The sequence below is a fragment of the Solenopsis invicta genome, chromosome 4 (genome assembly GCF_016802725.1).
Source record: "Solenopsis invicta isolate M01_SB chromosome 4, UNIL_Sinv_3.0, whole genome shotgun sequence".
NCBI lineage: Eukaryota > Metazoa > Arthropoda > Insecta > Hymenoptera > Formicidae > Solenopsis > Solenopsis invicta.
This window is the reverse complement of record NC_052667.1, coordinates 28,321,085-28,334,146: the sequence shown is the minus strand read 5'-3', so window position 1 is coordinate 28,334,146 and position 13,062 is coordinate 28,321,085. Positions and strand designations below refer to the sequence as shown.

Here is a 13,062-nt window from a genome sequence, read left to right as displayed (position 1 = left end):
TAACTCGTTCAAATTTTTTTAGTTCAACTAATATATTTATGTATTTAATTTAAATACATAAAATACTTGAGTTTTAGTTTAAGCATTCCTATATCTAACCAGAGTTGTTAAAACTACCTACCTACTAAAAAAGTAATAACAGCAATTACAAAATTGAGGAGAAATAACACCTCAGCTATCTATTGTAAAGTTGAAGAAGAAAAATGTACAAGTTGTGTAATATTAATTATTTATATTAAATATGATAGGATAGAAAAGAAAAAATACGTTTGATATTTAAATTAGAATATTTCTACATTTACCATGACCAAGTCATATCGATTCTACATCTTCGAAAGAAATCTGTATAATACATCATCCGTCAATTTCTAGGCATGGAATAACTTGTACAACTTGAACCAATACGCGTTGAGATTTATGCACGAGAAAATTGTACCTGTAATTGACAAATGCACGTTTGATTGCCATTCTCAAATCAATTTGTTCGCGCAATTAATTTCTTTGTATCTTTATTTTCTCGATGTTTCTTTGTGAGTCAATCCATTTCCAAGTCTCTCTGAAAATATATTCGATTGTTCTAAATTTCTTTCTTTACAAAAATCAAGAGTATTATGAAAAGAATGAAAGATGTAAATTTTATCGACGACTTCTCCGCGTTCTAATTAGAAGATGTAATTATTAAAAATATTTCTTTGTATTGCAAAACATTATAAAGTCATATGTACGTGCATATGATGAATTTGTAGACATATAGTACATCGCGGACATCCGTTAGAAGATGTGAAAGTCCCGGCTTCCATATGCACGAGCCGAATATTGAAAGGCCTGCTCGACACCTCGCGACGCCGACATCATGGCGAATAATGTTCGCCGCAAATACTCTTTTAATGTATGCAAATTTTTTGAAGTTTTATACTCGATAATGCATTCAGATGGTAATTTAACGACTAGAATTTATCGAATAATACATTGTTCCACTATATTAATGATCTAAGGGTAGTACAGTATTAACGACGAGTCTTCGATAGGAAAAATACAGAAATGAAAATCGCGTAGAAAAAGAGAGACTACTCATGCGGGAGCGATACGCGGCATCCTCGATGAAGAGGAACGAGGTTGCATCGTATCGCGTCGCATCGCACAATGCGGAAGAGAGAGAGAGAGAGAGAGAGAGAGAGAGAGAGAGAGAGAGGGTAGGAGGGGAGGGAGAAAATAAGAGAAGGGGAAAGAAAGAGATGGAGCAATGTCAGGTCGAAGCAGAGTGGAACAGCAAGAACAGCAAGAACGAGGAGCCGAAGACGAAGACGAGGACGACGGTGACGAGGACGAGGACGACGTCGAGGAAATAAGGCAGGGTGAGTGGGCGGACGCGCGTCGCGCCGGAAAGCAGCATCGTTCGTCGAGCAGGGCGTTTCGTGGGCGGGATAACTCCGCCCGTTATTCGGCGCACGCTCCCGTTATTCACGTACTCTCCCGACTCCTTCGTCCTCCGCGCTCTCTCGATGCTCTCCGGCTGAAAGTCTCACTCGTCGTGGACGGTACAGTCCCGTCTAGCCGCTCGCTCGGTCACGAACCCGAACACGACGAACGGCGCGCGGTTCGTACAGCGGGCCGTGTAGCTCGCCTAGCCGTGTAGCTCCTCCGCCCTTCACCGCGCGCGTGCGATTCAACCCTTTTCCCCCCGTCGCCGCCCCCGCCTTCGGGATTCGATCGGGGGTGCGTTCGGTCGACCGTCGACCGTCGACGTCGACGTCGACGTCGAGGAACTAACCGCGTTCACTGAGCGTGAATGACACCCGCCGAGTGCGCGTACCGGTTCGCGTGACAGTTTTTAATTGTGTCAGTTTTCGCGCGAGCAGCACGAGGGTGCGCCGTGAGAGCGCACAGCGCACAGTGGCGAGAGACCCATCGTCGTCAGATAAGTGAAGATAAGTGAGCGAAGCGACGCTGTGAAGAAATGTTGCCGTATCAGGTGGCCATGGATTACGGGGGCTTTCAACGACAAAGCCCGGTCGGGGTCGGTGTCGGTGTCGGTGTCGGTGTCGGCGGACCCCATCAGGGGGCCGCTGGGGCGATCAACATCAACCCCGCGTTCACGCACTCCTGGTTCGTACCGGCGGACCTCTGTGTCCCGTACAAACAGAGTCAGGGTCCTCTCCTCGAGCCAGGGCATGTTGTTTCTCTTATACTTATTTCTCTAATTATGTATTACTCTTAATAGTACTCTTATCGTCACGCCGTTATAATAATCTTGGACGACGATCGACCCGCGACCTGCGACCCGCGACCCGCGATTCTCACGAGCACGCACGAGCACCTCGCGAAAGATCCATCTGCCTCGCCTATTGAAGATAGAGTATTATTTATCGATCGAGTTAACTTTATCGATACCATGTACATGTATCAAAATTTTTAATTCACTTTTATTCACAATCGCAAATCGGTGCCTGGTAGCAGCGTAACTCGCGAGATACTTTACGCGCCGGGCATTTAACTTTACAACCACCCCCGGAGAAAACACGAAAAATCTAGAGACACGTTGTCATTTAATCCCGATGTGTCATGTATTATTTATATCACTTGACGTAACCACGTCCCGCGCCGCGCGTTCGACAAATTACGCAGGTACATCCGACGATGAGCGGTTGACACCGAGAATTTCCGCGGCCCTTCGGAAATCGGATGAAAGGACCGCCCGTAGTACAGGGTACGGTCCCAAGAGAGCTCTGTCACAGTGAGTGGATAATGGGAATGGTGATGGGTGGCGGGTAGGTATAAGGCGCAAGGCTGGTAAACCAATGGGGCAGACGAGTACGTCACGCCGCGGCCGTAAACCCGATGTGATATCGGAGGAACGCTGATGCTGACGGGGCAACCGGGGGAGCCGTCAACTTTACCTCTCGCCCTTATCTCTTCCTTCCAATATATACCTCTATTTTGATTTTCCGACGTCGCCAGTAACGAACCGCTCGCACTACTGCAACCCGACTAGTCTTAATCGCTCTTACTACCGTTCCCTTGGGGATTAGGGAAAAATCTACGTATTTTTTTTTTTCTACGTTCAGCAGGACAATTCGTTATTGCGCGTTCATGTCCCATGGCGCTCCTATCGCAATACTTTAATCAACAAAATTAAGGTAGTGAAATTCATGAAAATCGATTATTCGACGAAAGAAGATTATACATACGTAACCCTCGTAAAAACGCGTGGAACGATTCGCTTCGCTTTAATTGACGATCTAATTCAATCATCCAATATAAATCTATACCAGAGATTATTATATAGCGAGCACGAAATAATTAGCTTTTAACTCGTTGAGATCAGTGACCGCGTCATTATATCTAACTTTGGCGACTGTGTCGCGCCACGAATGCGTCCCGCCGCGCGGCTACGAGCTCACGTTCCCGGAAGTTAAGACACCGGCGCATCCGGATGCGAGCCACGGACGTGAGGCCTTTCGAAACCCCTTGCTTTCTCTGCTAGTCGACCGAGCGTCGGCTACTTAATTTTTCAATGGGTGTCCAAGTCTCTCGACCAATCCGGTCTTTCCGCAGAGTCTTTCGCATTATTTTCGAGTTTCAGTCGAACATTCTCTTTTTATTTTATTTTTTGTAGTTATTGTTTTTACAATTTTATTTTTTTGTTACAGTTGTTTTGAAGTAATATCTTACCTGTAGAAATGCTTGAACTTTTGAAAAAGAAGAAATATAATGTTATACATGAAACATTTTGTTCATATACGTAACTTTTCTTCTCTTATCGTGACTTTTTTATTTCTCTAAAGCGATATAAAAAATTATTACATTTCTTTCGTGATGGCGATCTCGATCCTAACGATCAGGATTTAACCCGGACGCTAGGAAGCTTTATTTGCGACGCAAAAGCAAAGACAAAAGGAACGACAAAGCGCTTCGCGCCGTAAACTACATTTGATACCGCGCGGGGGAGAGTTTGGGGTCGCGTCCAAAATGTTAAGGAAAGAAGAAACAGCTCTTACAAGTGCATTTACCGAAAGTTCTCAGGCTCGACCTCCGCTCCTCCGCATCGGGAAGCTCATCACGTAGACTTTAAGCCCTCCCTTATCTGCGCGTCATCAGGAGCCAACTTCCCTCCGACTCTCTCGCCCTCTCGCTGTCGCGTACACTTCGCCTCTCGACCCTCTTTCTCTTTCTTTCTCTACCCTTTCCATTTTTTCTCTGTCTCTCGTTCTCTCTTCCTTTTTTTCCCGTTTTATTGTAGGTGTGTAGCGCATGCATGCATGCGTACGGCACGGCGGTCGTGATTTACGTCCGCGGATGCAGCGAGATGCTTTAGTGCTCCCGGCGTTATTCTTTCTCCGTGATTTCTTTTTTTTTTTTTTCTTGTTTTATCCACTTCCATTCAGATTCCGCTCTATGTTCCGTGAAAAGCATTTCCTCACTTGTATCGTTATCTACCACAGGTCACGATGAATATTAGAATACAGAGCGTATCTCCGGCAGCTCTGACTTGTAGCGATGAAGTCACTGAAAGAGATAATCATATCAATATATGAGAAATTGTCGGAACAATTAGAAAAATTGTTTCCAAGCTTTCTCTTCCAAGCATTAGATTTGACGTCGTCCCAAGCTCATCCCACATGTAATTGCGTAACGCCACGAATTTACACGCGTCGCATTATCCCCTTCGCGCTCGCTTATAAAACCCGACATGATTCGAGCGTTGCATCATGAATGAAATCGCGGACCGTACTTTGGTCCACTAGAAGCGAGGGATGCACTGTGAATTATTCATGACATCGAATAAGAACGTAAACGACAAAAGACAAGCGTTCGTCTTTTTTTTTATAGCGACTTTGCGAAAGGGTTTGCCAACTATTCGCTGATGTCTCGTCGTTTCTCTGGCGACTAGCTGCGTCGGACCAATTTAAGAATTCACATATTAGCGTAGTCGTAGAAATGGTCGTAGCAGATCGAACCGATTTACGATTCCCTGCGCAAATTTAATCGCGACATTCGCGACGTGTAGCCGTCTAAAACTTATTCTTCGCTCCTCGTTATCGGGCGGTCGGCGGAAATGACATTTTTCGCCGTAAGGCTACAAAAGCCCGGGCATTCGATAGCCGCCCGGTTTCCCGTCCCCGGGTTCCAGGGACCGCGAAAGAAAATTATGTCGAAACTGGAGCCGTAACATTAGGAGCATTGTATTGTTGCGCGAGGCTACGACTCTCCAGGGAGTAGGTCCGTTCGTCCTTTTCCAACTCACGTTTCTCTTCGACGAGGAACGCGCGGGCGCTCGTACACAGACGCACGTACCCATGGACGCGAAAATACAGATGGAACCGGGACATACCCTCAGGTGGTGCTTCGGACCGGCAAATGAATCGTTTAATTGAATTAGTCGATGAGTCCGTGCTGCGACGCGCATTATAATTTCTACGGCTGCCGATACCCGCGTTCCCGCTTGTCGCCTTGTCGCCGAGAGGAATCGTGTCGAAGAGCTCGGAGGCGATCATTGTCGGGGGTAGCGAAAGGGTTGCAAAGATTTCCCGTTACGATTACGTATCGCGCAATTTTCTTACAAGCTCGCTTAAGCAAGGCACTGATCCTCATATCCGCTGATATAAAGCGAATGTACCTACATATTCAATCTCTAAAAATTATTTTTTTAACTTTGCATTTTATCATAAGATTGTGAAATAATCGTGAATGAGGGAAATTTAAAAGAAATCAGACAAATGGTACAAGTTATCTTTGAAAGTTATCTTGTTAGCTACGAAACGATAAATAAATATTGTAATAAACTCGCGACTCTCGCATTTTTTTCTAATGCAACTTTCTCTGGAGAAATTAGCGGTATTTCTTGGAATACCAGGGATCTCTGCGAACATTTGATAAAGTTACATTGAAATCAAACTGACACGTATCAAAGTGCTACATTTTCCTTAGATATGAAAAATCTTTTTCATTATAAGTTTCGATATAGAGGAACGGCGCGGCGTTGTTCGGTAATCCGACTGATTATTACTACCTAGCTATTTTTCATATGTGCCGCGCGCGGTGACGGTTCGACAGCAGTCGAAGCCGAGAAACGTGGAAACGTGGAGGGTGGCGGGCATCTATAAGGGTGAGAGCTTGTCATAGCTTTCGCTGCTGAATTATTGATGGGCGGCACTTAGAGAGGTAAGAGGATGTCGAGCGCAGTAGCGAAAGGCGCCGCTTCCACGGTGGTAGCCTTCTCAAGGATCGCCAAGGATGTATCGGCATGCGATGGTTGCGCGAGGGACCGCTATCTCCGGTCCCACGGGGGACTCTCGGGGGTCTCGCGAGCCCTTGCCCAATTCCGACCAATTTGACCGAAAGTTGGACGTAATTTTATTTTCACACGTCTGCAGACGCGTTTCGCCGCGGCGGCCGAACGGGAAGGGCGGCTACTCCAGCAGCGTGCTTAGGCCAAGTTCCGTTTCTCTTGGGGAATAGATTCGACACGGTCAAAGGAAACGAAGGAAGCTGGCGTCCCTTTTCCCTCGTATTCTTTATCCTCGTCAATCGTCGGCTTTTAATCGTCTCAATTTAGTCGACGTTCGCGTGAGGGGGAGCAATGTTTGTGCTACAAGTAAACGTGACGCGTGAAAAAATGTACACGTAAACTCGCGTTACGCTTTATGTGTTATTTTATTATTTCAAGTTGAAAAGACACGCGTTATTGCATCCGCGTTCCGAGTAGCCGACGAGAATCGCGATATCAAGCAGCAAGGAGGGAGAAGTTTAGCGCACGCTTCGCTGCAAAATGTGTACTCTATCATTTGGCGAACGGTCGCGAAAGGGAGGAATCTGTCATTATCCCTTTGGGACGAAAACGAAAGCCCGCTCGTGAACGAAACTTCACCGGGCGTAGGAAGGATCGAGTGTCACGGAATGCTTGTAAAATGCCAAAACAAGATTCTGGCACGGTGGTGGCTTATATATATATTGGAGGGATGCTTTCTCTCTTTCTCTCTCTCTCTCTCTCCCCCTTTCTTTCGTTTTTATGACTTCCGATCCCTGCTCGGGTGGCAGCGAAAATGGCCATAATGGGTTACCATCGTGTTGGCGCATCTCTCGCGCGAGGGTGAGACAAAACTCGGGATGGGTGGGAAAAGCATCGGCGTTTTACAGTCGTTAAGCGCAATAGCGAACGAATAAAAATCCCATCGTGCTTCGTATCATTTCGACTTGGAACCACCAAGCTGGTGTTTCCGCCAAGCGTCGATCCCCGGCTTCCGAACGATGGGAGTTAGTTAATGGACGAAACTCTTAACTGTTTGATGCCTTCCAGGGGACAAATCCGCGTAATTATGTGGGGGAGAGGGAGAGTTGTTCGGTTTACGCGCACTCTGCGATTTATCGGGGTCCGGGGAATCCCTCGTTCCCGTGGAAGAAGGGTTCTACTCTGGGTGTCTTACCGTTCCAGATGGAAAACAGCTGACACGGTTGACACATAAAAAATTGGCGTTTGATAGTACGCAACATTCTTTGAATCTCAACGATTCGCAAGTATTCGTTGGGCAAGTATTCGTTGCGATTTAGCAAAATCTTGGCGTACGCTCGCGACATCCTGGAAAGTAGCGCTCGACGTGGTCCACCCGCGCCGCCGCGCCGGTTCTCCGATTTGCCGTCGTCGAAGGTTAACGACCAAGCGAGCGGTACCAAGAAACGGCACGTAGATTACGCGCGACGCCGTCGCCGTTGCCGCCATTTCCAATTGGCCGGCGCGTTTACAGTTTAAATGTAAAACCGTGCACCCGAGGGGCCGTCCATTGGGCGTGGTTACGTTACGCCGATGTTCACTCGCGGATACGTTTGCCGGCTTGTCAGTAAACACGGGCTTCATAGCGCTTGAATAATGTATGCCGCTTAAGCGGTGGCCGCACCGCGCGACACACAGCATCGCCACGCCTCTCCGCCTTTACACCTATTTGCGCGACCGCATAATTTCAGCTTCTGCCGCCGCGCCGCGTGCATTTGCGCGAAATAACCATGTCCACCTCTGTCGTACGTCGTGAATGTCATTAGTAGATGCGCGATAGTAGACGCGACGATTCCGACGGGCATCCGAGATACGGGACCGGAATTACGGGCCGATCGCCGTCTTTCTCTATGGCTAAAACTCATCAACAAAATCCAAAGACTTTTACGATCGTCGAACTGCGTCTTTTAATCGATTTGAGAAAATCGAGTCTTAAGGACAGTAGGAGTACACTTGGCGTTCGAATTTCCAATTAATTAACTCTTAACTGCGAACATTACGTGCGAGTGAATATCGACTTTTGCTTTTAGATGTGAGAAGAAAGAAATGAAAGTTATTTTACTCTCATCTCCGTGTATACACTTGCTGCTACATTTCCTTGAATTTTTCGGCCTCAGAATTTAATCAGACTAAAACTTATACAGAATCAAAGCTACGAAACAAGTGGCGGGAGTCTCAAAGGCTCCACATCCACAGTTTAAGGATAGACGTTGGCAGATGAGAAATTATTCGACGTCGAACTTTTTTTTCTGGGGACTGTTCTCTGTACGTGCCAATCGCGATCCACGATAGCGTCTACTGCGATCCGAAGAGACGCGCTGCTTCGCTGCTGTAACCGTGCGCGTGTTTGCATTACAGCATCTTGGAATTGCGCAAGGAGAAGAGCCGGGACGCGGCGAGGTCGCGGCGGGGTAAAGAAAACTTCGAGTTCTACGAGCTCGCGAAAATGCTACCACTACCGGCGGCCATCACCTCCCAGCTGGACAAGGCTTCCATAATAAGGCTAACGATCTCGTACCTCAAACTACGCGACTTCTCCAGTCACGGCGATCCACCGTGGTCCCGCGACGGTCCACCGCCCAGCAAATCCGTCAAAGGTAAGACGATACGTCACGTATACATTTTATCGCATGAGAAAAGATACGCTAGTGCTTGTAGCAATTTTGATCGTCATTGACATTGCTAATGCATCAACAGCAGAAAAATTTCTTAAGAATACTGGTTTTATTCGCTGAAAAGAATTTGGTTGAATTCGCAAAATATTTCGACTGAATCGTTTCGTCGCGAGACTAGGATGTATTTACTGAGAATATATTGTTAAGAATATTCGCTTTAACAGCAAATTAAACTTGCTTCATCAGTTTGTTTATTCCTACTAACTTGGTTTGCTCAGCAAGATTTTATAATAAAATAACTTTCTCCATAATATCGAATAATTGCTTATGATAGCGAGGTTTGATTGCTCTCATAATAAAGATGCAATGATAAGTTGTAACAAAATTATTCTTTCTGGTGCATCTATCGAGGGATTAAACAATGGATTTTGACACAATGAATTAAAAATTCAAGCATCGTGCAATTTAAGATTCCATCCTTTTTTATTTCTAAAAAATATAAATGCGCGGCTATCGCAGTATTGAGCAAACATTTTGTTTTAATTTATCGAAATAGATGTAGTCTCTCTCGCTCTCGGGGTAACCGACTCGATGAAGATATATCTGCCGATGATGTCTCTTGATGGATCAGTATTTAATCTCGGGAAGGGGGAATCATCCAGACTGTTAATAGGGATCGGGACCCGTATATTCTGTACGCCTAACTTCCTCTCTGGGGATAAGAATAAGAGAGGAAGTCAGCCGCGTTATAATTCCTTTACGCTCGCGTCGTCTGCAGTGGAGTAGACTAGTGTTGCGACGGACACGTGCGGAATGTATCGTCGCAGTATTTCATCGTATGTGTGATATGCATTTCGTATGCTTTTCAATATGCTCGATGCTAAGAACATGATATTTTATAATTAAATATGTAAATGTATAAATTGAATTAAATTTGAACAAAATAAGAAATGAAGATAAACTTAATAATTAGCAGGTAGATATATGAATGTGTAATAGTTTGTTAAATGATAAAAATTTGATTGAAATGGAATAAAATACTAACATAGAAATATGAGTGAGAGAAGCGTCTCGAGAGTATGAGGTAATCGCGTTAAAGCCAGCAGATATTCGGCTTGTCTCCGATTTACGAATGATGTTTTCTCTCTAGACACGTGTCTTCTATTATCAGACAGAATCGACATCGCGTCGCGACGTAGTGCGATGCGTAATTCGATTTATAAAATTGTGCTCTGAACGAGAAATTTTCGTAAAACGCATCGTCTTATATTTATAACATAGATCGCAATTACGTAACCTGATAAAGTATTTTTTGTTCTACGTAATATAACGCATAATACAAGAACCATCGGGACACCCCAGAGTATATATGACTAAGATTGTGGACAGTAGTCTCCTTAAGGAAACACGTAAACTTCGCAATAGATCGAGCTTCCAGATACCCTTTATAATTCCGGTGACCATGCAGCCTGCGAAAGAGAGAGATTTCTAGATACATAGTAATAGAGAATTGTCGGCAATCATCGAGCGATAAGATCACCGCGGGCCTCCTTCATTTTCGTGCTTCATTTAGCGAAAAGGGAGCAGCTACCAGCTTATTTTAGTATTTTTGCCCTCGCGTTTTTTCATTCAAGTTAGTTGAAGCGCATTGTTGACTCTCGCTGTCGTTGCTTTACGCCCCTCTTTATATCGATGAATCGATGCGAAACCGATTTTTTCAAAGAGAATAGAAAGCATTGTTGCATTGTCACTAATGTATCCTATATATCGCGCTATCGAGAAAAAAAATCCTTCTTTACAAAGACAGATCGTAAAGACACCGTTGTTGAACTTGTCAGGAAGCTTCACTTACCAGTAGAGCCACCGCATATTTTCGGAGCGCGAGGGGCTGGTTGAGTTAATATTTACAGTGCGGGAGAGGGTCGCGAAAAGATGGAGAAAGAGAGAGTGAAAGAGGGGTTTTGCCACGTACGCGGGTACGTATAAAGGCTTAGGTACCTCTACCACTATCCACATGAAAATCTAATCACGACAGCCCCTTACGAGCGCACGCCTCGCGTTACGAACCGCCAATGTAACTAAACTAACGAAATTGAGTTAGGTGCCGCGCATCGCTGTGCCGCAACTCCTCGTCAAACTAAATCCAGTGCGCCCCTCTTCTGTTCGCGCCGCATGTCAGGGCCACCGTTAGAACGAACGAAAGGCCTTCCGACTTAACCGGGTAAAATGATTTTGCGATTCCGAGACTCGCGGCAGTAGCCGACTTATCGATCCGCCGAGAATCGTCAAAAAGAATAATCAACAGCTTCCACACGTACGATAATTACGTCGTGTTCGCCCGTGGAAATTCCGGCGCGATATTTTTCTAGCTGCCTAAGGCAAATACACACGGCCAAGTTATATTTATCAAAATATTGTGATAAATGGCGGAGGTGTGCTTACGTGGACGAGGGTTGACCGCGCGACGAGCTATAATATAATATCCATCTTACGAAAGTATAATAATTCACCATAAACTACCTAAACAGTATAATAAAACGTTCTATCAAATTGTTTTAAACGTTCTGTCCAATTATTCTTCTTATAATGAAAGCATATCAATGTGTCATTTATTAGTTTAAATCTATTTTAGACAATCTTTGCGTCACAGATTTTAAAATAGAATTTTTTTCTCGAGTCTCCGCATAATTATGCAAATTTATATGCAAATTTTTATGAAAGAGAATGCATATATTTTAATATATATTTTTTATACGTATATATTCTGATTTTTCAATTGATTTTCTTACTATATGACGTGTGAAACTACAAGTAAAAATACTATGTGCTGAATATCAAATTCTAATGCGAAACGTAGATCATCTAGAGTGTGCTTTACACAGGGCATATAAAATCATAAGTAGAATCCTATCTTGAATTCTGACACGGATTATCAATCGCTTAAAGCCTAGCTTTAGTATCTTTAAAGCTAAAATATATCTTGAAAGATTGAGACAACGAGGACTGGTCAGGGCGAGAGGGCTGGTCAGAGCATTGGCGAAAGGGTCATTATAATTGGGAGAACAAAGGCGTTCGTCAAGAAACGAAATCCCGTTAGATTATCCCAGAGTCCGACTCCGTACAGTAGGAAATATCGACATTACCTTGTTGACCGAAAACCCGAAACTTAGGGTCGGTCCGGCGAGTCGGACCATTCCGCCTCATCCCGATGGACTTACGAGATTAAGCGGTTCGCGCGCGAGTTTGATCGAGTCTTCTAAGTCCTTTCATTACGGAGCTACTGGGGAGCGTAGGATTATTATTACGGTAAGAAGTAGCCCACGTCTTGTTTGTTAAACGAAGGGAGAAAAGAAGGCGCAAAAGGGGTCGACTGGGCCGATGGCTCAACACCGCGTGAGTCACGTATCGCTGATCAATCGAGGATACCTTTCTCGATAAGTATATGCCAATCCGTAACTGTTCGATATTGCGTTACTCGTCCAAGGAGATTTTAAATCTCTGATCAGGGCACAGACGGAATAAACAAAAAATTTGTCGTCATTTTCACGTTTTCCATCGTGCTCTCGTGTCGAATCAAATTGTAACTGCAGTTTCTTAAAAAGCGAATTAAAAGATTTTTTCTTTAATTAAAACAAAAATGCAAAATCTGTGGCGAGAATTTTGTTTTGATTTTCCTTTTGAAATTTTGCTTTTGCTCCATTGTATTAACCCAATAATAGAATTGAGCGTTGGAGTTACGTTAGTTGAAAAGTTGAAATTACATCGAGAAATTAATTATTCAAAACGTAATAAAAGATATTTTGCATTATAGTTTTACGAGTTATTATTTTAGACTCGGTGTCGTTTATTTTGTGTGTTATCTTCGTTATTTTACACAGGTGCTAATCGAGTCAGATCATCATCGACCACAACGATAGAACATTTCGAAATTCATCAAGGTACCCACATATTACAGGTAAGTACTTTCCCATCTCATTATAAGCAATAATACGTTCATCAAACTTCATCGCCTTGGACTTTAATAGTTTCTTTTCAAATCGCATTAAATGTTGCGTCGCAAACTCTTTTCAAGTTATTCGATTGAAATTATACGAATCTATCAAGCACATTCAAATATGTGTATTTAAAGTATAAAGAAAGTTTTGCTAAAAATGATCAGTATTTCTGTTCTATCTCTCT

General features: G+C 44.2%; 1 protein-coding gene across 9 annotated transcripts in view; it reads left to right on the top strand.

Annotated features, from left to right (window-relative positions):
- The window catches only part of LOC105200380 (protein trachealess), an 83,297-nt gene that overhangs the window by 61,591 nt on the left and 8,644 nt on the right, over positions 1 to 13,062 (top strand). For 6 of the 9 annotated variants that reach the window (XM_011167906.3, XM_039448118.1, XM_039448117.1 and 3 more), the window contains 2 exons: positions 8,627 to 8,865; positions 12,762 to 12,838. In XM_011167906.3, coding sequence (XP_011166208.1) covers positions 8,627 to 8,865; positions 12,762 to 12,838 — 316 coding nt within the window. Of the gene's footprint in view, positions 1 to 1,225; positions 1,356 to 1,407; positions 2,170 to 8,626; positions 8,866 to 12,761; positions 12,839 to 13,062 lie in introns of those variants that run through there. The other 3 variants (XM_039448123.1, XM_011167907.3, XM_039448119.1) reach the window with 3 other exon arrangements.